We start from the raw sequence: 27,139 nt of genomic DNA, 5'->3' as shown, positions 1-27,139 counted from the left end.
AAAGACTGAATGTTAGACTGTTCTTCTGAGTCCATGCTGGCAATGAAAGGGGTGAGGAAGAGACATGGGGTCCATGTTGTTGCCCCAACACTGGAAGATGAAGGGAAAGCTTGGACAGTGTTGACGTGTCCATCACAAGGAACAGACACATCCATTGACATTGTCCTCTTCAGTCCAGCATCTGCTTTTATTTCACTGGATCAACAACATTCCACCAAAATGCATCGTCCCTCCACCTCTTCGTCCTGGTTGGTACGTTTGAACCCCTCTGCTCCGTTCCTGCTCACGACTCACTCATGACCACGGCCGAACGCTGCATCACACAATACGTCCTTGTCCAGCTTTTGAGCAAAGACTCAAGTTCAGTCCGAACCAGTTTGTCCCTGTTCCTCTTCATCATCCTCAGTCCCTTCAGTTGGCAGGTCAAAGTTCAAAGGCAGGGAAGCAGGAGGCTTCAGGCGTGGCTAACTCTGACAGGTAGAAGATGGCTCCTGCCATACCTGAGAGCACAAACACATCATTACTACCAGCAGCACATTTCCTTCTCTCTCATCTGGCCCATCAGGGTTTAAAAGCTGTGATTAGACCTGCTGTTTCAGTGAAGCCAGTGGTTCCTAACTCAAAGCAGCTTTTCGGCTGTTATGCTGCCAGTCCTTAATTCTTTCATTACAGCTCAGTGAAAGGCCACTCCAAGTTGACAGCGACAGAATTACACAGGGTGCTGTATAATCGGCCTTTGATGGAAGAAGCACCCTTCAGTGCCAAGTACAAGCCTGCTATTACATTGATTGAAAACATGGGCTTCCTGCAAGGAACGACAAATGTCACAGTCCTTTCCCTCAGCACGGTGGAAAGCTGATTATGAACATTACCTTCAAACAGAGAGTAGGGTCTGTCTGGGATGCGACAGCCGTGGGTCCCGTAGGCCAAACACCACTCGGCAAACTGCAGGAAGGTTAAGATCACCGTGTTTAGAGACATTCAAGCAACAATCTGCTGTAAAACCTGCTGCCCTTCCAGAAGCTCACGTTGCACCGAATACGTGGAATAAATACGCAATATTAATAAACATGATCACAAGCAGCAGTGACACTCGGCTATTACTAATAAATATAATGGATGGATTTGGAAATGTGATGTGGAAGCAGAATCAGAAGAATTGAAACTCTGAAAGAACAGCAGGGAGATGGATATTTATTATCAATTCAAAGAACAAGATCCTTTATATCATATAGAAAATATCATTTATAGTGTTCATAGTACATTTTCAGTGTATTTTCTTGCCAGATTTGCTCGCGGCATGCAAGAGAAAGTCAACCAGACGGCCAAACTATCGCTGAAGATCGCGAGTCAGACCTCAGCATCGCGACCTGTGACAACAGTCCAACAGGTTTGCATTGCTTCTCTGAAAATCGTTGGCTGGCCCAAAAGTCTGTTGTCTTTATTGTACTCCTCCACCTGCTCTTACCTTGCAGACGCGGTACAGGTACTTCTTCTCCTGGGTGAGCTTGTAGAGGGCCAGGAAGGCGTAGCCGTTGCCGGCGGTGCCGTGGCAGATACCATAGCCCTTTCTGAGCAGGCCTCGCTGCCAGATCACCTCGGCACACTCCACGGCCTCCTTCAAGTACTTCTCCTCCTTAAACACCTATGAGACACAGATGAGCCCAATGAGTCCAACCGGGGACAAAGCTCACAACAACCACTGTTAATAGAACTTCAAATTCACGACGAGATGTCAGCATTCAGGAAAATGTTGTGGAATTGTGAAAAACTTTACTTAAGTTCATCTTTTGTAATTTTGTCTTCTTTGGTGAAGGTAAGTGTCTGATCTGATTGTTTTGTTCCACTCAGGCGTGAATTATTCACAGAAGGATCTGTCATGTTTGCAGCCGATAAACCTGCTCAGATAACAATAAAAGAAACCGTGAAATTCTCAGAAGAACCCAAAAGGGTGCAAGCACTCATAACTTAACTGCTGAGCAAATAGTGTCTCGGTGCTCTCTCATTTGCATGTATTTAAATTAAGTCATATCCAGACATTTGGTACAATATTGGCCCATTTCTATGCAAATGAGCCTCAATGCAACATCAGTCAGAATGGTGCTAATTGAAGCATACTTATAAGGGGCGTCATGGCAAAACGTTCCAGTGAAGATGGAAGCAGTGATTGTAGCCGGGTGAAGACAGCATCATGCTCAGCTCATTAACTGGTGTCTGTGACAGGATGCAATCACGGCTGTTTCATTACAAATAAAATGAATACAACTCCCCTACATGTCATTTTGGAAAAAACATGACAAAACTTCCTCAAGGCGTAGATATTGTGTTCCTGAGAATGGACTGGGTGGACATACAGATGTTCAGACAACCCAAAAACATAATGCCAGTGTAGGGGTCTAAAAATCAGAACTTTACTACACAAAAGGATTGAACAAATTATATTTTCTCCTGTTACAAAATTGCACTCGGCTGCAAAACTTTATGGACACGTTTGTGCTGTAATATCATTTCCACAATATCTTTAGTGAATCTGACCTTGAGATGAGGCAGATAGTGGGCATGACATACACAAATCATGGTGCTAGCAGCAGTTGATCCCTTCTTTGTGAATTCAGCCCTCTGTAAAGTGTCAGGGCAACAATAATCCCGGGCATATTTTTTTACACAAACAGAAAGAGTGGCATCACTCACATTGTTCCCCGGAGAACAGATAAGCTTTGAGCCCACATAAAAGACTAATTGTCCCACATGCCCAGACCTCATTAGGAGCTAATGAATCTAATCCGGAGTGATGCTACTGCATTTCATAACAGAGCTGACAGATGACCTGTCAGACATGCAGCTGAGCAGACTGACTGAGAAGAGTGTGAACACGGTGGGAATCCAACACGTTTTCATGGCAGTGTGAGGCCGGCGACGATCCTTAGAATGGATGTTGATCAATGGGAAATTAAATATTGTGTATATATTAATCAATATGAAAAATGTGCCACACAATGCATGAAGTGAATGATAGAGATGTCAAGCTGTTTCTACTATCCTCTGTGCCTTTCAGTCAGCGGCAGTGAGTAGAATCAAGTGAAGAAGTGCCAGAAGCACCACAAAGAGTTTATTGCCTTATTGGACTTGGGCTGGAAGCGTAGCATGTTTCGGTGAATCACTTTTGACCAGTAAATCCTGTCAGCCCCCCCTCCCCTGGCGGTAGGCGACCATGACCCCTCCCCCCACGCCGCTGCAAGCCCCGGAGTGTTTCCCCGACAGCGGCCCCGGCTGGTATGTAGTGGACACTGGTTGGGCTTAAGGACAGAATTATCAAGGGCTTCTGGAATAATGGTGAAAATCACAATGACACTACTCTGATGCTGCCAATGGTAAGAGAAGTGGTGTAACCACGGTAACCATTTTGGGGTAAAATGGGCTCCGTTTGCTGCGGTTTGGGAAGTGTGTGACTAAACGGCCACAGTGGTGCGTAGCCAACGTTTCATTCAATTGTTTCATGATGTCGTTTCACGAAAATAGCGTTTTATGAACAGAGCGTTTCATAATAATGTTTTATGATAACATAATTTCATGATTCGTGATAATGTTTTATGATAATATTGTTTCATTGTAATATCATGGGGTCTCTGGTGATTCTCACCCCTAATATCTGATACTTTTTCTCAGCAATTAAAGACTGCAAGAATAAGCTCATATCTTCTGTAACCAAACTCATAATGCAACCTCCAGTCTACTGGAAATCACCGTTTGGGGAATAATTGCACCAAAACACATTGAAATGTTCCTCCTGCAACAACACATGAAAGATCCGTTGTGTGTTCTGTCAACAGGGAGACAGTGAAAGGCGACCACGTCTCCCATTGTGTTTGTTCTCTGGTCTCTGTGTTAGTGAGAAGAATGAGAATGCCACAATTCAGCACATTAGCTGCCAAGTGGCTCCCTAATGGGCCAAGAAAAGAAGAAATTAGCCTACAATGCATTACTACAGTGTGTGTGTGTGAGTGTGTGTGTGTGTGTGTGTGTGTGTGTGTGTGTGTGTGTGTGTGTGTGTGTGTGGCAGAAATGCGGCCTCATTTTCCGGATTTGGAGGATCCAATTGATGGATGCAGAAAACTCTTAGCCTGAAATATATCATGAGTCGATGGCAACGGCAGTGAAGCACATCCTCCATGATGAATATAAAAAGAATAACATATGATCTCTGGCTCCATTTGAAATCATAAAACGTTAGGTGCCTATTCGATGCACGTTCTTGTCAAGCTTTGCTGGTTGTTAGGTGGCGGGAGCAGCGAGGTGACACAAACAGGAAATGAATATACCTGAACAAACCGCTCAAAGACGCTACGTAGACCTCATCCTCTACAGCTTCAGCACAATGCATGAACCGGTCTCACCTTATAGGCCATGATGAACATATGGATGACACCAGGAGCACCGTGGCACCAGTGAACCAGTCGGTCACTCTCGTTACTCAGCGACGACGGGAAGTTCCCCGAACGAAACCTCTTGTGGCGGACGTAGTCGATGCTGGGACGGATCAGCTCGGACAGAACGTCTGCATGGACCTTTGCTGCTGGCTAGAGAGAGACGATGTCATTATCATCACTGGCCATCTCTTTCCCAGTTAATACAATCCTGCTGTGGAAACACATTTCATCCATTAAAAAAAAAAAAAAGTGCAATGTGCAACATGCAACCACCTGCTCCAAACAAATAGATACATAGAGGTGTTTCACCTCTACTGCCTAGTCCATACAATGTGAGCCAGTCAGTGTGTCTGCTCCTCCACCCGGCTCCGTCTGTGAATGTTTAGTAGTTGTTTTTAGAATTACAAAGCAATGCATCTCTGTCTGTTGTTTGTCTGTGTCTGCATATTTCCAGAATGGTCCATCTGATCGTATTGCTGGGGATACCGTTGAGTGTTTTGTCAAATTTGGTGCAATTTGTACACATTCAACATTAATAAACATTGACTGCATTTAACTCTGGCTGCTGGATGCTTAATGTAGTCTGCTCATGCTTGATGCTGGATAACACAACAACCAAACTCTTCTTCACCTCCCAGGAGTCAACAAGCGTGAGCAGAACACTAATAACACTGCTGCCAGCAGGATAACTCTGCTAAGCTGCGCCTGTTAGTCTCGGTCCCTTGGCAGTGTTTTGGACAATATTAATAAACTTTGCATAAACAAGCAAGCTGCATGGTTTGTATCTCCATCGCGGTTCAAATTTCCAGTGGAAGTGTTTCAGGAGAGGAGCGTCTGTTCTTCAGCTCCTTTTCTTTGCTTTTCACATTTACTTTATTAATTGTGTTTTACAACCAAACTGATTACATGCCTGTAGCATATTATGATTGACCGGTAACATACACTTTGGTTGTTATTACAACCTTCAATCAGCTGATATTCACTCTAAATAGTTCAATCGGTGGCCTCTCTAAAGGCGAATCAGAAGAGCTGATCACATAACGCATCATTATGAATCCAAATGTTTTCAGTACTCATTTGTCTGCGTTCAAGTCTGCCTTTTAATTTGTGTGTCCAGCTGTGTTGCTCGGGTCCGTGCATCCTGTCTGAATGCTGGTTAACAAATAGATGTAAATTAACCCATAGACCACATGCAATACTAGTCAAACCGAGTAATGGTTAACCATTGACATCCCAAGTCTTAAAAAGTTGGGAAGAGAGCAACAGTATGCAAAGTCATCCAACCTGCATGTTCTACCAGGTGTGTTTGCAAAGTTTCATCAACATCACAGAGAGCAGCTTATTCAACAGTCTGGTCCATAAACTACCATCTGAACAAGATTTAGCCTCTGGGAGCTCTGAGAGACAGACTTGTAGTTTATTCTCAGCTTCAAGAAAATAGAAGAATATTGAAATAATTGTCCAGGACAACACAATATTTACAGAAATATTTTAGTTTTAAATTACTGGACAATTGTATTCCAGGTTTTTCAGGAAAGATGAGAATGAAAAGAAGGAAAGATGTGAAAAGCACAGTAAAAAACCAACATGTCAGAAATGTTCCTTATTTTTATGCTGAAATCGTTTAATGTTTTTATGTAATTATGTTATCTCAGTCCCCAGCAAACGGACTGCTGTACTACCTCGCTGTGCTGAACTCACTGCAGACCGTGACGACTAGACGGAGCGTGACCCGAAGCTTGACTTCTGTGTACCATTACACTCCCAGAGTTCAGTGTTACTGAGAACATCAGCGAAAAGAAACACAACACAGTCAACTCTGTGGATCCACTTCAATGATATACACACATTGTAGAATGATAAACCAGATCCATAGTTTAATATTAATGTAAGTGGCACTATTGTGGCTGTTGAACAGGCACCGTCTAGTATTTAACAACTCCTCTTTATCCAGTGGTGGACAGTAACGGAGTAAATGTACTTAAGTACTGTACTTAAGTACATATCCAGAGGATTTGTACTTTACTTGAGTATTAGATTTCTTTGGTACTTATTACTCTTACTTGAATACATTTCCAAGACAAATACTTTTACTCAAGTTAATTTCTAGAAAGGCTGAAAAGTACTTGTTACTTTCAGGTCTGCTCTTTTTTTTTTTTCCTTTCTTTTTTTTTTTTTAAATACTATTGGACACAAGCTGTGTTTGTCAAAGAAGGAACCCTATCACAGTGCAGGCTCTCCACTGGGATCTACGTAAAAGCGGAAATACGTATCCCTCCCCATAAGGATACCGCCAAAGTAGCCACGCTCTCAACTGTGTTTGTCAACACAAAACCACAACAATGGCTGAGTCTCAGACTGAGTGTGATAATGATCCGGAGGAACTTTCAGAAAATCCTTGGCCTTATCTGGACTCCATGTTTGAGTTTTACAGAGTAAAAAACATGGACACAGACAAACAGTCATATATTTTCAAATGTGTATTGTGTTTGCCGAAGGAAAACTACATCTCTGCTTTCAACAACTCCACGTCCAACTTAAAGAAACACGTTGACCTAAGTTAACCAGACTTTCACCATGTTTTTTTTCTATTTGTCTCGGTCAATGTCATCATGTTGTGAGAATTTGAGTGTGTGTTGATCACAAAAACTACATTTTGTAGGAAGTGGCGCTGTGTGTGTGTGTGTGTGTGTGTGTGTGTGTGTGTGTGTGTGTGTTGTGGTTTGAAACGATGGCCGAATGAAACGCTCTCATAACGTAACGTTATTTGTTATTAACACTCACCAAACATTTGTCGACCCCCTTGCTTTGCTTTAGTTAATCCATTTGCCTTATTACTGAGAAATGCTGTTCTAGTATAATCCTGGGGGAACGCTGCTTTTGGGCTGAATAAGCTGGATGCATACTTTGTCGTACAACATCCTTGCATGCATTAACAGGCAGGCTCATAGCAGAAGTCAGAAGTTATGGGTTTGTGATGCCTGTAGATGGGCTATGTTCGATGCAGTTTCCTTGATAATATCACACTGTAAGATACATTATGATAATCTAGTCATGCTAGTTAAAGGTATATGTACTGTATTATATTTTACTTATCTTGTGTAACTGTATTGCGCATAGCAGTGGTTGGTATTTACTGGTGGTGCAGGAAGACATGAACCCCCAAAGACTTTTTTACACAAATATTTATTAACTATGTTAAGCCTAGAACCATTCATTTTATTTGAAATTTACTCTTACTTTTACGTAAAGTAAATTTAAAAGCATGTACTTTTGGATACTTGAGTACCTTTAAAAGCAAGTACTTTTTTACTCTTATTCGAGTACCATGTCGACTGAGCTACTTTTACTTGTAACGGAGTAAATTTTGACCAGTAGTATTTGTACTCTTACTCAAGTACTGGGGTCGGGTACTCTGTCCATCTCTGTCTTTATCCCAGACGTCTGAGACTGTAAAACACAAATATTAGTAGTGTTACCATTATTACTGTTGATTTCATATCGGTTTTTGACTTGCTTTCTGATGCTTGTTGTTGCAAAGAAATAATTAAAAGGAAACGAAAATGAATCATTTACCCCAAAGAGACGTGTGTAGATGTGATGCGAGATGTGTAAGTATGCATCGTTTTTTGGTCGTTCACCAGAGCTCAAAAGTATTGCTGTCAACAGCATGTGAAGGGGCCGCAGCCCCAGACTGCAGGCTGTTGATCAAATCTCACAAAAGGACTCATTTAGCTCAGCAGCACTTCCAGTATGTGATGTGAGGCTGGAGGAGTTATCAGCCTCAGTTACTGGCTCGGAGCCCAGGACAGCAAGACCCTTCAAAACCAGACCAACAATAAAGCTATTGATTAATGTCCACTAATCATAAGATGGTTCTCTGGCTAATAACGAAGCTGAATCACTGGAAAAACATTGACAAAGTACTAGAAAGGGAAGCGACCTCTGCAAAGAGGGCCTGACCTCTGGCTGAAGAAGATTGTTTTTACTGCAACAAGGTTTACATGAAATATGGTTCTAATTTTGCCAACATTACAAGCCAAGATATTGGTCTACTTATTTTGTCCATGTTTTACTTGTGTTTTAGATTTGTTCTGCAAGCTACGAAAACTTTTTCAATTATGAAAGAATTTAGAAGGCATCACGCAGATGAGAGACGGTCACACTGTTGGGTGAGGGAGATGAGTCCCAGAGGGCTGCCACTTTCAATTATGAAAGGATTCTCAATGTTTTTATTTATAATCGATTATAGACATTAGCGCAACGATGCAGAATTGCTCAAGAAAGCATTGCAATGCATCATAGAGTCGATTATTTCTCCCACCTCTACAAATGATACTTTTAAACTGAGGGGGATTTTGGGACCCAAGTTGACAGCATTTATAGCCACCATTTCAAGTTATTGATCATAAAGGCTTTCAGAAAATGAACAGTAGTGAGACTGGCATAAAGTCCTAATAAATCTTTAAACTAACCAGTCTGAAGCAGACTTACAGGAAGTGCTTCACCATGTTGCGCCCCCCCTGGACAGAATACCACGGACCCCATTTTGACAACCACTGGCTCAGACCATACACTGAATGTAGACGCAGACAATCAGAACGGCGTGTTGCCAGTGGACTCATCGTACCTGCATGAGCATGCAGAAGATGCCAGCCAGGCCGTGGGCAGCGCCAATGTACTGCTTCTTGTGCCACTCATAGAGCAGAGGGCAGCGGTCCGTCTTATTCTGCTCTGCCGACAGGTTCTTCCCCGACTCCACGATGGCCGTCACCACCTGAGGATTGGAGAGGCAGTGAAAGTTACGAAGGGCAGATGACTGTAATATAGCAGAATGTTGGTTCTCCTTCTGGGAGCTGCATTCCTGCAGCTTGACAGCGTTAATATTACAAATCTCCTTTTCAAACCTAAATCCTTTCGTCCTTTTTCCCTCACCAAATCTGATGGTGTTTAGTCTTAAACAATACAATAACGAGAGTTAATGTTGACAAAAAGAAAATAAGACATGCAGTCAACGTATCAGACTCATTGAAAAAACAAGTGCACTTTCACTCACTGCAGGAATGACGTATTCTATATACAGCAGTATGTGATTTAATCTCTCCAGAATGATGTCCCTCATGAACAAAGCTACTCGCTGAGAACACACACCAGCTTTCAGAGCCCACATTAACCAGACAACAGCCAAAAGTTGGATTTACAGAATTCACATTAAATCATTCTGTTGATGACGTTTGTAAAATGTAAATATAGCAAAGACCCTGAAACACAGTAAAAGACAAAGGAGAGAAAGATTCCAAGGTAACTGTCATAAGTTAAAGAGAATAAAGAACGACGGCGGGGCTTTCCATACAAAACACAGCCGGGTGTAGCTTTAAACTCAGACAACAGAACACAAAGAGAATAACTACAGTGGACGGCACATGAAATATTTAACTTTCTCATATGAGCCAGGGCTCATATGAAGTTTGAAAAGGCATAAGTGGCTGGTTGCGGAAACTGAAAATGAAGGTTGCCATGGCAGCATTGTGTGGTTCTGCCTTTAACAGCAATATTAAAATATCACTAATGCAGCAAATATAAAAACAATATTTATTTTGGGAAGCACTTTGGCTATTTGTTTATGTTTGCTGTCCTTATTTTTTTTATTATTATTTACTCCCGGCACCATTATTACTGTCTAAAATATCACAATCTACCATAAACTGTACATTAAAAGTAGACGTTGTCATCGTGAAGTCACCCATTGGTTTGTGGACTACGGTATTTTGGCCATCGCCATCTTGGATTTTGAGCAGCGAAGGAAGTGACCATATTTGGACTGTTGCGGAGCGACGGGTGGATCTGATGAACACAAGCAGCAGAGCAGCACCCTTACTGGATCCATCTGGATTCTGGTGTGAAGCTGTTGCCAAATGTATCTTCATAATTCAAGGTCAACTTTACAGCTTAGTGTTAAAGTCATCTTAGTAGCTAACTGCATTGGTAGCATGGTAGCGACCTGTCAATCAGCAGGTAGCCCCGCCCCTTAAAGCATCCCTTGCTTTCTGGTCTGGTGGACTCTAAATAGACCATAGTGTACTAAATGAACATCATGCTGGATTGAAGAAGACTTGAAACTAGAGATTGAGACCATAAACTCATGTTTACAATGTTTACTGAGATAAAACATCAAGAGAGAAGTAGGACCATTTTCTCATAGACTTCTATACAATCGGACTTCTTTTTGCAACCAGAGGACTCGCCCCCCAGGTTTAAGGCACTTCAACTTTGGCTTCTGAACCTGAGGATGACACCTGTAATCTACTAAACTGAGATGATCTAATCAAATGTAAAGATTCTTGTCTTGTCTCTAAAGGTCTTTCTTTATCTGGTATAAATCCCATTAGGATCATCAAGTGCCCACATGGTCAAAAATATGGGGTTCCAAAAGAGTCACCTCTGCCCAGGAGGGTTTTTGGACCCCCATAAAACCCCCACCAGTGGTACCATACCCTTCAAATTCATTTTGGCCAGAGCAAAGTTACCAAATATAACAAATAATCCTGTTTAGAACAAATCTGATCATTAATCATGGTGCTAGGGGCACACAAAAAGTGAAAAATCACACATGCTGTCCAAATTTTTTAGGAATTTGGTGACCCACCTCTCACCCAAACAGTAAGGAATGTTGATTCTGCCTTCAGAATTGTGGAGTAAAAACTACAATGAACTAACACACTAATCAGCCTTCTATCACTATTAGAAAATAAGTTATGGGCCTCCAAAAATGCCAACAAATGAAATGCGAAATTCCAATGTGTCAAAAAGGGGTGTGGCACTTGAAATTCAAATGGACACCACGGGCAAACCGTTTGAGATATTGACCTGAAACTTCAGATTCCTTTGTTTGGTAACATAAGGCATATTTTCACCGCTTTTCAGCAAAATCTGAGAGGTACCATGTACATGGGTGGCTGAGTTGGCACGGAATGACCCTTTTGTGTGTCTTCTGTAGCTTTCGCTACACCTGCCCAGGGACTACATTTGAAAATTAGCCAAAATGGACTGGCACATTTACAGAAATGCTCTGTCCTTGTAAGTTTAAACCATAAAAATAAATACGTACAGATGTTGTTCATTAGAATTTTGCAGGACAATGAATGGGCTGGAATATAAAACACAAATTGTAGGAGACTGGGTTGCATCAAGAAACTACAGTAATTCATCTCTATGGTAAAAAGGTTTGGTTTTCATGAGCCGTACTGTGAATGTCTGGGGACTGGAGGTTCTGACTCAGCAGTTTATATATTGTCCCGGAGCAAGATTGAGGGAGTGCAAAAGGAAGGAAACCAATTCTGCTGCAGCAGCACGCCCTCCCTCATGACAGAGCAGATTTATAGGCAGCGACCTGGTAATTTACACATCCCTTCTCTCCTATACATCTATATTGTCATTCCTGCCTCTCCTTGCAACACACACACACAAAAAATAACACTTTCAAATGCAAAAGTGCTTCTTAGCCTTGACGACGATGCAAAGGGGTAAAACTATTTCAAAAGTAAAAGTACATATTTGAAATAAACAGGTCACTGTTTTTAATAAAAATACCATTAAACATTAAGTCACCGTTTTAAATAAAAATACCTGTACTTCACTAGTATATGACGTTCATACAGGGGACGGTTTGGAGTACTACTCTTCATCTCCGACATATAGCAGACCGTCACAGTGAGATAACTCTGTTAGGTCCAACTATCCGGGTCAGTATTACACTCTGTGCTTTAGCCAGTTCCACGTCAATGCTTTTCTGTTGTTTTATAGAAATCGGGAATTACATTAGTGCTGAAAAGTGTAGCGTGAGCACATCGCTAAATACGGAAAAGCGCTGCAAATCTGCGTTTCCCCATCGCAGCACATGAACACATGCTAAAGCTCTGACAATTCAGAAAGAAACACAATGATGGAAACGTGAAATTTTATTGCAAAACCGAAAATACCTCAATTTACAAGTGCGTAGGTACGGTTCAATATTACATTGAAAACCGTGGCATGCCTACTGCAGACAGTCCTCAAAAACATAACCCTCAGCTGAATCCACTGTTTGGGCGTGGAGACAGGTATATGAGATGATGGAGGGATGAACAGCAGAGCAGTGCTGCAGGAAATGGCAGCTTTAAAGCTTCACTTTTATTTTCCTTCAGTCATAATAATACCTCTACTGTTGTTGCATCCTCCCTCAGCCCTGCTGTCACTGTGTGTGTGTGTGTGTGTGTGTGTGTGTGTGTGTGTGTGTGTGTGTGTGTGTGTGTGTGTGTAGTATATGTGTTTTGGCCTGGCACTTTACTAAAAGGGACAGCTGGTCCCACAGGTTTGTGCAGTGATGTCTGTGTGTGTGCTTAAATAAATCATTAAAATGGTGTAGGGAGATTATTAGTCCACTTTTCCCCCAGCTCGATGTCTAACAGATGGTTATTACAGCAGCCTTTCAGAAAAAAGCTAATTTGCTATACAGGGAGAGCAGAGACAGATCGAAAATTAATTTTAGATCTGGCAAATCTAAATCAAACCTATAAAATGCCATCATGATTTACTGTGAGAAACCAAGCAATTCTATGTTAACCCCCATATAGCCAGATTCAAACAAACAATCCTTTGTTTCATAACCACATATTAATGCCACTGCAATGCTTTGACTGTGAGATGGAATCGTCTAATGTCTGGAGACAAACCTGTTGTCAAGGATAGTTCAATCAAAATTGCTACTGCATAAAAAGAAGGCTTCAATAAGACCAGCGATCATTAATTTGCCCCAGAAATGTGATTGGAGAGCTGAATTCAGTATTCTGCTTGACAAAATGAGACCTGTTGCAGTCCAAGGGCAAATATGTAATATGTCCATGATTCATAACACTTCAAAGTTCTAGATATAGATATACAAACTTTGAGTAGGAAAAACTGTAAAAATGGGAATAACTAAGGGATATATCTTCTATTTTCTATGTGCGTTACCTTAGCAACGGTGCTCTCATCCACCGTGTCAGCTCCCATCTCTTTATTGACGTAGAGCAGAGCGTACAGGTAGCCGGCGCGCCCGTACAGCAGCTCATCTGGCATCTCAGAGTCTGGACTCAGCACTGAGCGCTGCAGCTGGAGAAGCCTGACAGTCAAACACACAAGCACTGATGGGATTGAGGCTATGAGACTCAAATACAGGGCAAAGGATCAGAACTCGGCGTCTTCCCACACACACTGGTCTTAAGTTCACCACAAGTATTTTAATAAATACATTTGGAGATGTTCTATATTGTAGCAAATAACAAATCCCATTAAAAAAAAAAAAAAAACTGGAATTTGAAATGACCCACTATGATTAACAATCTAATTTACAAAAACAGCAAGGCGGCTAACTCGTTTTCTTTTCACTTTCTCTCTTCCACTCTTAAAACGCCGGCTCAAAGTATCTCGTCATGGCCGATCGACTGGGAAGGAAACAATACAGGGTTTAATCTCGGATAACAAACACTCACAATATGTTGCCCATGATGATTTAGTCTGGCTCGCTATCATTGGAGAGACATGAAAATAGAGTTTGATTTAAAAAATACAGGACACAAATAAAAATGTTTCATAGGGCAGGGCTTATTTAAGGTCATCTCTTTAGATTATTTTATTCTTTTTCACTAAAAAGTAAAATCATCAGGATAAAATTGTGAACCCCAATTATTTTGGCCAGGATAATCAGAAAATGTTCACATTGGTCCATGCCTACTTTTGACTCAAAGAGATTGGTTGAAAATTTAAATTTGAGGTCATCATATTACCTTCAACCGCTTATCGGCTCACCCGAAGGGAGACACCAGCCACCCTCCTGAGGAAACTCATTTTGGCCGCTTGTACCCGCAATCTAGTTCTGTTGGTCATGACCCATCCCTCATGACCATAGGTGAGGGTAGGAACGAAGATTGACCAGTAGATCGAGAGCTTTGCCTTCCGGCTCAGCTCTCTTTTCATCACAACGGAGCGGTACAGCGAATGCAATACCACCCCTGCTGCTCCGATTCTCCGGCCAATCTCATGTTCCATTGTCCCCTCACTCGCGAACAAGACCCCAAGGTACCTGAACTCCTTCACTTGGGGTAAGGACTCATTCCCTACCCGGTAATTTGAGGTAATCAAATAAAGTACAGAAACTTCAAATGGTAAAAAACAAACAAACAAAAAATTGAAATGGGCGACTTCCTGTTGGGTTTATGGTGTACCTCCAAGAGACTTTCTTGTACATCTTAACATGTTGCATATCACTTCCACATTTCCTAAATCTAGGTGAAATGCACCATGGAGGCGCCATTGAGCTATTTTGTCACACCCAGGCTTGAGACCCGTATCAGGTACTCTAGCTATTTCACTGTTTGACGCATGTGTCAATTTTCAAGATTTTTCGAGTCGCATCTAGTTTTTGCCCTCAAAAACATATTTGAATAATAATAATCATCAGCATCATAAAAGATCCTCTGCATAAAATGTGTGTTGTGGTACACCACAACTTTTGCTACATTTAAGAAGGCCAGCATGAGATGACTGTGTTGAACCACCCCGTCCAGACCAACATCCCTCCACAGTCCCAGCCACTCACCTGGATAGACAGTCTTGGCTGTCAGCAGTGTTATTGAGTTTGTGGTGAACCACCGCCCCCACTGCCAGCGGCCCCGCATCACCACACAGGAATGTCACTTTACGGCCATTCAGGATCCTCATGGACCTCTTCACATAGTCCAATGCCCTCTGCAGGTGGGTGGCCTCATGGGACACCCGATGCAGCTGGAGGTAGAGCAAGGCAATGCCTGCAGTGAAGATGGTATGTTGGCGGTCAGTGATTAACCCGTCACATGAAGTTGGCATTTCTTTGAAGTTTTACAGTGCTGGCTACACACCTGTCCAGCCGGTGTAGGTGGAGAAGTCATGGGGGTCGGCGGTCTTCAGCCCCTCCTCCATCTGCTGGAGGAGATCCTTGATCTTATTCTCAACCTTCCTCTGGAATGATGTGCTCACCTGAAGAGAGAAAGAAGGCACAATCACAAACCCCAACCCTCTTTGTTTGTCTGTCCACTGTTCCTACAATCATGAGACTGTCGGCCCAAATGCACTAAAAGCTTCTGCAGCATTTTGAAGTACACCTATTATTTTAAATGGCCAAACACACGTTATGACCCGTGTCAAACCATTTTCACGCCTCTACACCAACCTTGTTTCGATTTTGAAACGTCAAACGTCCATACAACCAAACATTTTTTTTCTCCTGTTTGGAGAGAGCTAAAGGGAAAAATAAGCTATGATTTATAAGCTGTTATTAATAATATAATGAATGATTGAAAACCTTGGGATTTTCCCCAAAAGGACAATATTTTATTAAAGAAATTCATTTGTAACTAATAATTATACTGCTGCGGTCGCTTTCTCTGGTTAAAATGATTATCATTGCTGTGAGAACACATCTCGATCACTAGACCTGCCTAATGTAAATGCCGTTTGTAGCTTGATGGCAGATGTGTGCGCTCTCTGTAGAACGGTGTCTGTACTGTTTTATCAGGGAAGAATGTTTTGTAGTCCCAACACCTCCAACACCACGATACATCTTCCATCTAGTGGATTACATGACACCAATTTCACATCACCTCGTTAAACTTTCATGTAAAGATCGACAATTTATAAGATGTTAAGGTATCTGTGATTTACGAAAACGTTGCCTTAATAGTGACCTACTGCTGTTTCTGAGGTGTTGGCAACACTAGCAGCAGAGCGGCATCCAGACCAGCAACCTTACTGGATCTGGATCCATCTGGGTTCTGGTGTGAAGCTGGAGCCACACGGATTCCCAAACAAAAATGCAGATTGCTCAGTAACTGATGTCACCTCCACAGATTACACCTCTGCTCTGTTACTAATGGCTTGACCTGACGAGTAAAAAAGTCCGCTTTCATCTAAATAGTTTGCGCTGCATCTGCTTTGTTAATTCCAGAGGCCATAAAATGATTGAAAGTGGGTTGAGTTGGTGACATACCGTCAGTGGGGGAAAGTATAATCATTTCTCAGATATCAGCCAGTAGGTTATGACCCAGACGCTCCATCATTAGGATTCATTCCAGGAAACACGCTATGTTAATTAGGTTATTTTCCACAAGGCCCTGGGCTCTATTTTACCCTTTACAGACCTAACAGCATAGGTCAGGCCATGCTTCAAAGCCTGGTTGGATAATTTATTTTCTACAGGCTCCATTCACATTCAGCCTTCAGTGTGAACTGAATAAAAATAGGAGCTACAGAAACAGACACAGCTATTTGTTGAACTCCCATTTCTCCATTCACTGTAGAGCTGGATCGATTTTTATGTGGTGGCCGATTTGCGCAGTAATAAATGCATTGATATTTGAAGAATGTAATATACAAAGTGCTGTGAATGTAATTCTAACATGGCTTGTACAACAGGGTGCACTGCATTTACAAGATACAACATTAATATGAAGAACACAAAGCAGGTAACTGCAATGTCAACTTAAAGGACCACTTCACTCGTGGAAACATGACTTTATTGAAAGTGGGTCATATATGTAGTCGAAATGTAAAATACATTTCAACTCCCATAATGCACAGCTCTGCAGGCCACTCCCACTGATGCGGACCGACCGGCGGTGGCGATTGTGGACCGTGATGTAATGAGCAGAGAACAAGTGATTGTACTTGGATAATGTAATAATTGTGATCTGGTTCCGATACATTCGTTTCTTGCAGAAGGCATATGTCAGCTTGTACTTTATTTTAATTCTTAAAAACGCTGAGCTTCTTTAGTTTAACAGGTGATTTAGGTGAGCGAGTGAGTGAGTGAGTGAGTGAGTGAGAGAGAGGTTACCTTTAAGTGACTGCATCTCCCGACAGAACACCACAGTTAAATTCCCAGCCTGAGTGTACTTTCAATTATTACCATGAGTGAATATCATAATCACAGCTTAGCAAATGTTTCCTTGTAATAGGCCTGTCATGTTGGGGATTTGTTAAGATGCTCAGCTATGTCTATGTAAATTTTATTACTCTATTGTTCCACCCACATACAGGCCTGGAGTGCACTCATGCACATACAGGACTGATAGACTTATCAGTGTTGTGGAAAGGATTCCAACAGAAGTGATTAGTGAGACGGGACCGGTGGGAGTGGGAACTTTCTTTTGGGCTGTCCCTGCTGTTAACTGTTGGTCAATAAAGTAGTGGACGTTACCCAGCCCCGCCCACTCCCCGAGTTTCCCTTCATCAACTCACACAGAGATCATAATAGATTTACTGACATGAAAACATCAGTATAGTTTGTCAACATGGTAGAGAAGTAAAAGAAATTGGCCATTATTTAATAAAAAAATATTTATTATTTACTTAATTTTAATTTGTTATAGATTTGCATATTATATATTTATCATTTAACCTTAATTTATGCAGGAAGACACTGATTTATGACCATCTAATTTTATGAATATTTGATTGTCTTTCACAAGAAAAGATGCAAAAAACATGTGTTTCATAACAAAATGTAAAGTGAATCCAGTATGTTTTGCAGCCATTTTGAGAGTTTTAATCATATTTTGATGATCATTGGGACAATATCATAAATCACAATTATTTTTGCCAGGGTAATCTTGACATAATATTTTCAAATCATAAATGCCAACAAGGGGGCAGAGTGCAGCGGTCGCTTGCCTATTACGGGATCCAGTCCCACCATGTGTCCTGTACAGAGTTATGAGGCTGCAACAGCAGAGCGGAGCTCTCCATCTGCTCCCCGACATCCTCCCGCCACCAGTTACTAGGTAATGGATCGGGATGGGGTCGCTCTTTGGACAGATAAACCAATAAGAAATGCTAAAACAGGCTTCAACTATCCTTGGCTGGCACTCAGAGCAGTTAGGGGTTGCTCAAGTGCACCTGGGCAATGCCCAGGAGGTGAACTGGCACCTCTCCAGGCCTCCCAGCAGACTAAGCTACTGCCACCCAAAAACACATGGACAAAAGTGGATGGAACAGATTCAACAATGTGTTTTTTCTATGCAAACCTGAGCATTTGTCCAGCTAAATAGTAATCTACCAACAGTAATGCAGCATTAATTTCAAGGTCAAAGGGCAAATCAGCTTGTTGGGTTACAGGTTACGTGAAAAGAAACAATAGCAAATCCACTGTCCCAATAGAACGGTGACACCACCCCTTCCGGTGTCCCCCATGGGATATTATTTTGGAAACTATATGGTAGTCAACAGCGGGGGAAAAATATTTATTCATCCCATTTGAATTGTACCATGAATTTCACATATTTAGTCAATTTAAAAGATCAGACCTGCAAACTCCTCAGAGGAAAAAAGGTGACAGTGTCACGGGGGGATTTTTTTTTTGATGGTACTATGCAAATGACACTAGTCGTGACTTAACAAAACTCAGCATACTTACATGATGCCCCGCGGCAAACCAGGAAGTGCAACCCCCACGTCAAGTGCCGGTCCCTGTGATTCACTTATCAAAACTAAACAAACAAGTATGGATAAACACGGATGGAACAACAACGTTATAAATCCAAATATTATCTTTATGTGCCACAGCTTCACCATTTCATTAACTTTTAACTTCTATTGTCAGTAACTTAACTGCTTGGATCTACCGGAGCATAGCGTTATCGCGTTTGCTTTAACGTACAATACAGGGGAGCGGACAAAACACAGAGCGACGATACAGCATAGCGTTAGCAGACAACATGAAGCGTACAACATGAAAGCACACAAGAAAACAAGAACTTAAGAGAGCTTACCAAGTGGCTGCATACCGGGTTGAAAGTCAGTACAAAGAAACTACTCTTGCGCTTCCTTTTCACGGAGTAAACACCGGTCACATGGACCCACATTCACCCATCTCTTAAAGAGGAACTACACCATTGGGCTGCTGAACCTCGAACGGTTCTCAATGAATATTACTTGCGGGATTTTAGCTCTGGATTAACATACACAAAAATAAAAAATAAACTACACAAATGACATAACTGCACAGAAAACACAACAATAAGAATGATCCAATAATTGTTCGCAATTCTGGACCCCCCCCCCCAAAAAAGAAAACTCTCCGGTTCTACACGATCCACGTGAATGACCAAATTGACCAAGAAAACGGCGATTGTCGCCGAAAAGCGACAAGTTTGCAGCTCTGAAAAGATACATTTGAAAGTCCAGAATGTCTCAGTTTGTCATTACATCATGTAGTTTTGTGAAACTGCTCAGTGAAATACATCTCTCACCTCACACAGTCACTGCCATCTTCCGAAAAAGGCTCAAGACTCGCCTGTTCAGACTTCACCTCGACTCGAAAAAAAAAACCTTACCTAGAGCACTTTGATCATAGCACTGTTGTTCTTAAGGTATGTTTGCTGAACAGCTACTACTTTACTCAGACGAGGACCTCACACTTGTTTCTATTTTTTAGCTCTTACTTTATCGGCAATGATATGTTGTGGTTTCTTTCTTTCTTTAGACAAATGTACTTATTGTAAGTCGCTTTGGACAAAAGCCTCTGCTAAATGACCTAAATGTAAATATGGCCATAAGCATGGTTTGGCACTTTTGGGTGTATCGTCTTTCTAATAACAACACAGAATGTAAAATTAACAAACATCATATTTGAAATTTATGGCACAATTCAAAACGGATCAAGACATGATTAATCTCTTGCCGTTACCACTGCACAAGAAATAAGGCTATTGCTTTGAAGCCGGTCCTGGATGCTATCAGAAAAAAAAACACGGTCTGCTCTAGTCTGCATTCTGCTCCAAAGCAGCTGCTTGTCAGTTAGAAAATCATTTTTCCCAGTCCAGTCCAAACAGAACAGACAGTCCTAAAGGCTAAAACACAGAGTGTCCTCAAACAGGGATTGTGACCGAGCCTGTCTGCTCTCACCGCTACAGTCATCCATGGAAGAGATCAATAGTGAAGGCAAGAGAACAAAGCAGAGGCAAAGTCACGGCTTGTTTCACCAGAATTAATGTTACTGTTTAGCATAACAATGGTTTGTTCAGTCGCGCGCACACACACACACACACACACACACACACACACACACACACACACACACACACACACACACACACACACACACACACACACACACACACACACACACACACACACACACACACACACACACACACACACACACACACACACACACACAACCAAGTGCCTCTTGCAACCACCCACCATGTACTCCTGCCACAGAGTTATTGTTAAATATCTTAAGGTGGCGCAGAGTACACGAGTATTCAAAAGCCAAATCTTTAGAAACAATCATCGTTCAATATTTTTCATTAGTTCTGCACCCTGCACGGTGGTGTAGTGGGTAGCACTGTCGCCTCACAGCGAGAGGGTCTCAGGTTTGATTCCCGGGTCAGGCCCAGGTTCCTTCTGTGTGGAGTTTGCATGTTCTCCCTGTGTGAGCGTGGGTTCTCTCCGGGTTCTCCGGCTTCCTCCCACAGTCCAAAGACATGCAGGATGGGGATAGGTTAATTGATGACTCTAAATTGCCCGTAGGTGTGAATGTGAGTGTGATGGTTGTTTGCCTCTACATGTCGGCCCTGTGATAGACTGGCGAACCTGTCCAGGTGTACCCTGCCTTTACCCAATGACAGCTGGGATCGGCTCCAGCCCCCCCGCGACCCTGAATACAGGATAAGCGGTAGACGGTGGATGGATGGATGGTTCTGCACCTGTTGTAGTCATTGAGGTAAAGCCTGTATCCTTTCTGCAACACTTTATTCCATTTGTGAGAATGCAAAAAAAGGCAGACTCAATAAGACCAGCTTTCAGATCAAAAACACCATATTGAGTCTTGTCACTAAATTATCCCAGAGAAGCCAAATACTATTGGAAACACATCTAGACCACATTGGACCAGGTCCAGCTCAACACTACTTGTTTTGCAGTGAACGTATGGACTGTTCTTGCATGAAACACGATTGAGCTTTGTTCTGCAGACTTTATCAGGACACGCGGGCTGACGGCCATGGTAGTGGACTTGCCGTATGCTTTTAAAGCTTAAATGCCAGATGGTAAGCAGCGAGCCTTTACTGTTCTTTTTAAATTGCAAATGTTGCAAAGAAAGAGGAGCTGAAGAACAAGAGACTCAAAATAATTTCAACACCTTTCCTCAGCAGTACAACTCCTGTTCTCTGGTCATGATAAGGGGAGGGACATTTCTGACAAACAAGTGGTTGGCCACTCACAACAGAGTGGACCAGCAGACCAATCAGAGGAGACTGGGCTTTTTGGAAGGGAGGGGCAGGAGGTCAAACAGAACATTTTAGAGAGAGGGTGAGAAGAGCTTCTGCAGCACAGCATGATAGGAAAGTACAGTGTTTTTAAAAAAGCATTAAAGCATGTAAATGTGTTATAATTGGAAGATGAAATACAAGTATGAACCAGAAAAGGAGCCCAAATAGGTCCTCTTTAATTACATGGTGAAGTCCTCTGATCTAGTATCTTCCAGCGATTTGATGCTATAAACCCCATTATCTCTCTCAGCACTCCGAACTTACCACTATTCTCTGGAGACTTGCTCATTTATTTTATCAATAAGGTTGGAGGGCACCTTTATTCACTCCACTCACTAGTGGTTCCTCAAATCATCCATCTTAGACTCCTTTTGTCCTGTGTCCATGCATGCTTGTGAAGACAAATTAAACCTTCCCCGATCCTCTCGATGTTCGACCAAGCTCTCTGTGTTTAAAGGCTTTTAACCTCATTGAACATTGCACAGTCAATACTTTAAGCCACTCTCTTTTATCAGTGTGTGTCCCCAGTTTTGTAAGTGGGCTATAACCCTTGTTGAAGAAACCTGGTCCCCCCTGCCAAAGAATTACAGGCCTAGTTTTAAACTCCCTTTCTTTAAAAATAATAATAATTGATATCAATGTGGTTTCTGTAAACTATGCCCCACTGAAATATTTCTCCTTATGGTCTCAATTTATATTTTAATGGCTGCAGATGACGGAGATTGTTCGATTCTATTCTAATCTACAGGATAAAAACACCATGTGAGCTTTTCTGGGATTTCAGTGGAGTCATCCTCCTATCTCTTAGTCTCTGAGTTTGATGCTCACATCAGGAAGCAGACTCCATCTTGTTTCTTTGATGAAGAAACATAGCTTAACTGTGGTCCATTGTGTCAAGAAGGAGGAGAATGTAAGCTATTATTTGTAAGATGATTTTCAGCAATGTTGGTATGGGTGGAGATCATTTCTGACACAGTGCTAAAAAAAACTCATCTGGACGGATAGTTCTTGTATTAAAACGAAAACGTAGCAGTGACCCCTCAGTTTTAGAATAGTCTTCTAATGAGCTTGATGTATTTAACTTAATTTAATTTAATTTTAGTCTGAACAGCATGAGCTACTTGATATTGGTTATTTATGTATTTCCACTAAGCAATTTGTGACTGGTGTCTGTAAAAAGTGCTGTATATATTTTTCTTTGTTTGCTTAATTGCTTAATTATGACTCAAATCTAGACTATTTTATTATATACTCAACAAAAATATAAACGCACAAACTTGAAATGGTGAACAAAAATAGAATGTCAAGACATTTGCTCAGATTCTTGATGCATTTGTTTATGGAATGATTTGTTTTGCTCAAACCCAGTAGTCCAGTGTCACTTGGCCACTCCTATTGACTACAATCTCAGATTGCGTATTTCAACTCACGAGAGTCATGGAGCATGGCAGAGTGGTGGTCAATATGCGTGACCAGTACACAGACACTCCTTCTGGTCTGGTCAATAAAAGGGCACACCAAAATGTGGATTTTTGTCACTTGTCAATATGCCACAGATGTCACAAATCATGAGGGAGCGTGCCATTGGCATGCTGAGTGCTGGGTTGAGCGTTACAGCTGTGGCAACACAACTGAAAGTGCATCATTCCACTGTCAGTGATGAGTCTCGGCTCCAGCTGTACCATGCTGATGGCAGACTCCGTGTTTGGGACCGTGTTGGTGAGCGTTACGCTGACGCTAGGGCTGTAACGATACACCAAACTCACGATTCGGTTTGTATCACGATTTTTGACCCACGGTTCGATACAAATTTCGATATTATTTATTTTTTTAAATTAAACATTTGATTTATGTAAGATGCAGATTTGGCGTGGAGGGCGTGTCTATTTGATGGTCTGTTAACTGCACAGGTCCCTCACTCAACTTACTACAGAGAAATGTCCCACAAAGCAACGTTGCAGAACCAACTAGTAACTGTAACTGTCTTTGGCAACGGGGAAACAAATACCGCAGCTGTACGTGGAGAAGCGTCCTTCGTCCCGCACGTCCTACCGACTCCTCCTCACATTTCTGCCCGATAAACAGCGTCTGTCACCGGCAAAAAAAACTTTAACTTACCGAGTGTTTAGGATAAAAAAAAAAACACTGCGACAGTCAGCCCTCCGGACCGAGACTTCAGTGAACTTTAGCCTCCGTCGGGTTTTCAGTGACAGGGAGACTCCAGGGAAACCCCTTGAAAACGCACACACGTCATCATCATGACGTGTACCGGGACGTCTCTTTGCGCTGCTTTCTGTGAATTACACAGCGGTTCGTCTTTACTCCAGCGGTGCTTCACTCCGTGTGAACGAACAACGGCGGAGAATTAGCGAACGACCGCTGCGGTGTTAATGTGGTGTTACTTACAGCTCATAGTGCTGATCTGGACCGGAAGTTGTGTCGCGATTCTGCCTTCTCGTGGCGCGAGACAGGTTCGTGGATCTGAGTGTCGCGATTTCAGCTTCGATACGTGTATCGTTACATCCCTAGCTGACGCCAATGTTCTGCAACGGGTGGCTCATGGTGGCGCTAGTGTGATGGTGTGGGCAGGCATTTGCTAGGGAAAGCGCAAGTCTGCATTTCATTGATGGCAACCTGAATGGGCAACGTTAACGAGATGAAATCCTGAGACCAATTGTCGTGCCCTTTGTTGAACTCCATCATCTGACCTTCCAACAAGATAATGCCCGCCCGCACATTGCCAGGATATGCAGGGACTTCCTTGAACAGGAGGGTATTCCTGTCCTCAACTGGCCGCCGTATTCACTAGACATGTCACCTATCGAACACCTTTGGGATGTTCTGGATAGGCGTGTCCGCCAGCGGGTTCCAGTTCCCCAGAACGGCCGCCAACTTCAAGTGGCTCTGCAGGAGGAATGGGACAACATCCCCCAGGCCACGATCGACAACCATGATGTCCATGCGTTGCTGGTGTACCGCTCTGCATGAGGCTAATGGTGGACACACACGTTATTGACGTTTGTGAACTTGGATCATCGACCCCCATTGTGTTCTTCCTGCCATTACTCCAGGACTTTTGTTTTGAAATTGATCCTAATGCTCGCAAATTAAAGCCACTTTATTGATAAAGTTGTTTTTGGATAGTTACTCTGTTTTGTCACATAACAATAACTACAAGTTTTTCTTTGTGCGTTTATATTTTTGTTGAGTGTATATGCTATTTGTATCATGTGGTATTTGAAAGAGGACTGGTCAGTGAATTCTCCCCTTATACAACCCAATTAATCTAATATTCCCTTTTTTCGCACTTGTTATATGTTTGGGCTTTATTTTGAAACCGGAAGTCTTCGCACTTTGATCTTACCGCTAACTTCCACGCTCGCTCCCGCGGATCAGAACGCGCTTTACGTCTAAACAACGGCAAACGGAAGGTGCTGCGCAACGTCGTCAAACTAATAACAATACCGGACATGGTCGAATGAGGGCGTTTATTCAGAAAAAAAGAGCAGAACCGTTTTTTTCTATTCTAAATAACCGTTCTCATAATTCCAATATAAGCATCTCATTGATTCAGAAGAACAATGTCGATTTTTTTTTCAGAACATTTTTTTTCGTAATTCCGAGATAATGATGTCGTTAATTCAGAAAAACGGGGTGAATTTTATTTTTAATTCAAGTACGCTTCCGTACGCTACAAACCAAGACAACATCTAACTTCAAGACGCAGTAACTTAACTCAACTTTCCTCAACTTAAACCAGCAACTTCTACGAGTGTTCGTCAGTATAGTTTAGCCTGTGTGAGAGTCAGGAAGTATCCTCAACGTCTTCATTTGGCATAAACGTTTTGCTTTTTTATTGAGTACTCAGTTACACCATTAAAATGTCCCAGAAAGGAGTGCAGGTGCCAAGCTAGCTTTGGTTTCTGTTAGCACCGATTTGTTCTTTTAAAATGGCTGTTAAAGCAAAACCTCCCACCTTTCCTTCTGCATCAAAGGGTTCATTGTAGTCTCCGTCTGCCCCGGAGCTGGAGGTGAGGACTCCAGGGTCCCAGTCGGGGTAGGTGTTTGGGAAAGACCGCTCCTCCATCTCTGCCTCTGTAGCCGAGATCAGCTTCAGTCGCTTGGACATGTTATCTCCCATTGCTACGGCGGCTCGCCAGGGACATAAATCCTCAGGCAACACTGTACGGCCGTAAGAAGGAATAAAGAAATCGCGTTTGAGAACATTCACATTAATTGAAAGCACACCAAAGTGACGCGAATTCGTAACAAGAGAATGGAAAGTGGTCCTGACAACCTGTTAAATGGGTTCAAAGTGTGTAACAGGGAAACATGTTTGTAATCATTGTTATACAAAAAAGGCAGAACAAAATGTTTCAGTGAATTTGAGGAGAAATAGTCAAGCTTTGCTGTAGAATAACTATTCATGTTGGCTATGGGAGCAATATGCAAAAGTGACTGAATAGTGTAAAGGCTACTTTTATTTCGAAGAGAATACAGACATATTTTCATTTTGCAGATTAATCGTCTCATCTTTGTTGTGTCTTATAATATTAATGTCTATATCAGGGTAAAAAGCCTTAATAACCTCGTGGATATTCGTCATTCCAGGTTCGTTTTCGTTGTGGGCTGAACGGTTTTGTGTTTCACATATTCAGACTAAAGACTCCGGAAAGAAAAAGTTTGTTCAACGGAAACTTTCAAATACATTATTAACGAGTTCAAAATGTTAATAAAGTTAAACACTTGAGGTTAAAAAACTAACGAATGTCACCTTGAGTAGGCTGAGCTTACCACCTAGGCCCCATCAATGGTTAAAATATTAAATAAAAAAATATGCAAATCATTCAAATGCTTAATAAATTGCTGGATTTTCAACATGCCTTTGTTTTGATGGCTTTGCCTCCACTAGAACTAAATAGAGGTAACGATGATATGCAGCTCTAAATGCCTCAATGGAAACACGGAACAATTGTTGCTGCCCTGTGGTTGCTGTGAGGTGGATCATCACATTAGCAGCCTCCGCTATAATTCCCAAAACACTGCAGGTAGCGACAGGTGGGCCGGAATCAGTCTTACCGATGTGACGAGCAGGCTATCCGACCAGCAGTGCAGCAGTCCCGGGTCTCTTCAGAGTTGTGGGTGATCCTGGTCCGGTGGTTGCGGCAGCCTCCAGCCTCCCAGCAGCCTCTCAGCATGCCCGTGTCCCGCCTCTCCTGTTCCCGGTCAGCGGGGAGCGGAAGCCGCAGTCAGCGCGTGCAGGCGGTTCAGGCTGCCGTGTGTCACCGCATCACCGCGTCCCTCTCTCGGTCTCTGCATCCGTCCTCTCGGAGCTGCTGCTGCTGCTGTTTGGGCAAATCTGAACCCCCCTTCGCGTCCCTTCCACCT

General features: G+C 42.4%; 1 protein-coding gene across 1 annotated transcript; it reads right to left on the bottom strand.

Annotated features, from left to right (window-relative positions):
- Positions 1-168: 168 nt before the first annotated feature.
- lancl2 (LanC lantibiotic synthetase component C-like 2 (bacterial)) lies at positions 169-27,139 on the bottom strand. Its single transcript, XM_084033820.1, has 10 exons — positions 26,831-27,139; positions 25,728-25,933; positions 15,341-15,458; positions 15,043-15,250; positions 13,419-13,566; positions 9,058-9,204; positions 4,395-4,577; positions 1,469-1,645; positions 873-945; positions 169-500 (listed from the first exon to the last, which is right to left on the bottom strand). Exons 2-10 carry the CDS (start codon positions 25,890-25,892, stop codon positions 424-426), a joined length of 1,296 nt encoding a protein of 431 aa, XP_083889946.1. The 5' UTR covers positions 25,893-25,933; positions 26,831-27,139; the 3' UTR covers positions 169-423.

This window comes from Eutrigla gurnardus, assembly GCF_963514095.1.
Source record: "Eutrigla gurnardus genome assembly, chromosome: 18".
In the NCBI taxonomy this organism is placed as follows: Eukaryota; Metazoa; Chordata; class Actinopteri; order Perciformes; family Triglidae; genus Eutrigla; species Eutrigla gurnardus.
Note: the sequence above shows the minus strand (reverse complement) of the source record. Positions and strands in the feature narration are given on the sequence as shown.

Coding starts and splice junctions, on each gene's coding strand:
- lancl2 (XM_084033820.1), bottom strand. CDS start 25,892: ATGGGAGATAACATGTCCAAGCGACTGAAGCTGATCTCGGCTACAGAG. Junction 9,205..13,418: donor ATGAGAGCACCGTTGCTAAG/GTAACGCACATA, acceptor TCCAATCCTCAG/GTGGTGACGGCCATCGTGGA. Junction 501..872: donor ACCCTACTCTCTGTTTGAAG/GTAATGTTCATA, acceptor TTGTGCTCTCAG/GTATGGCAGGAGCCATCTTC.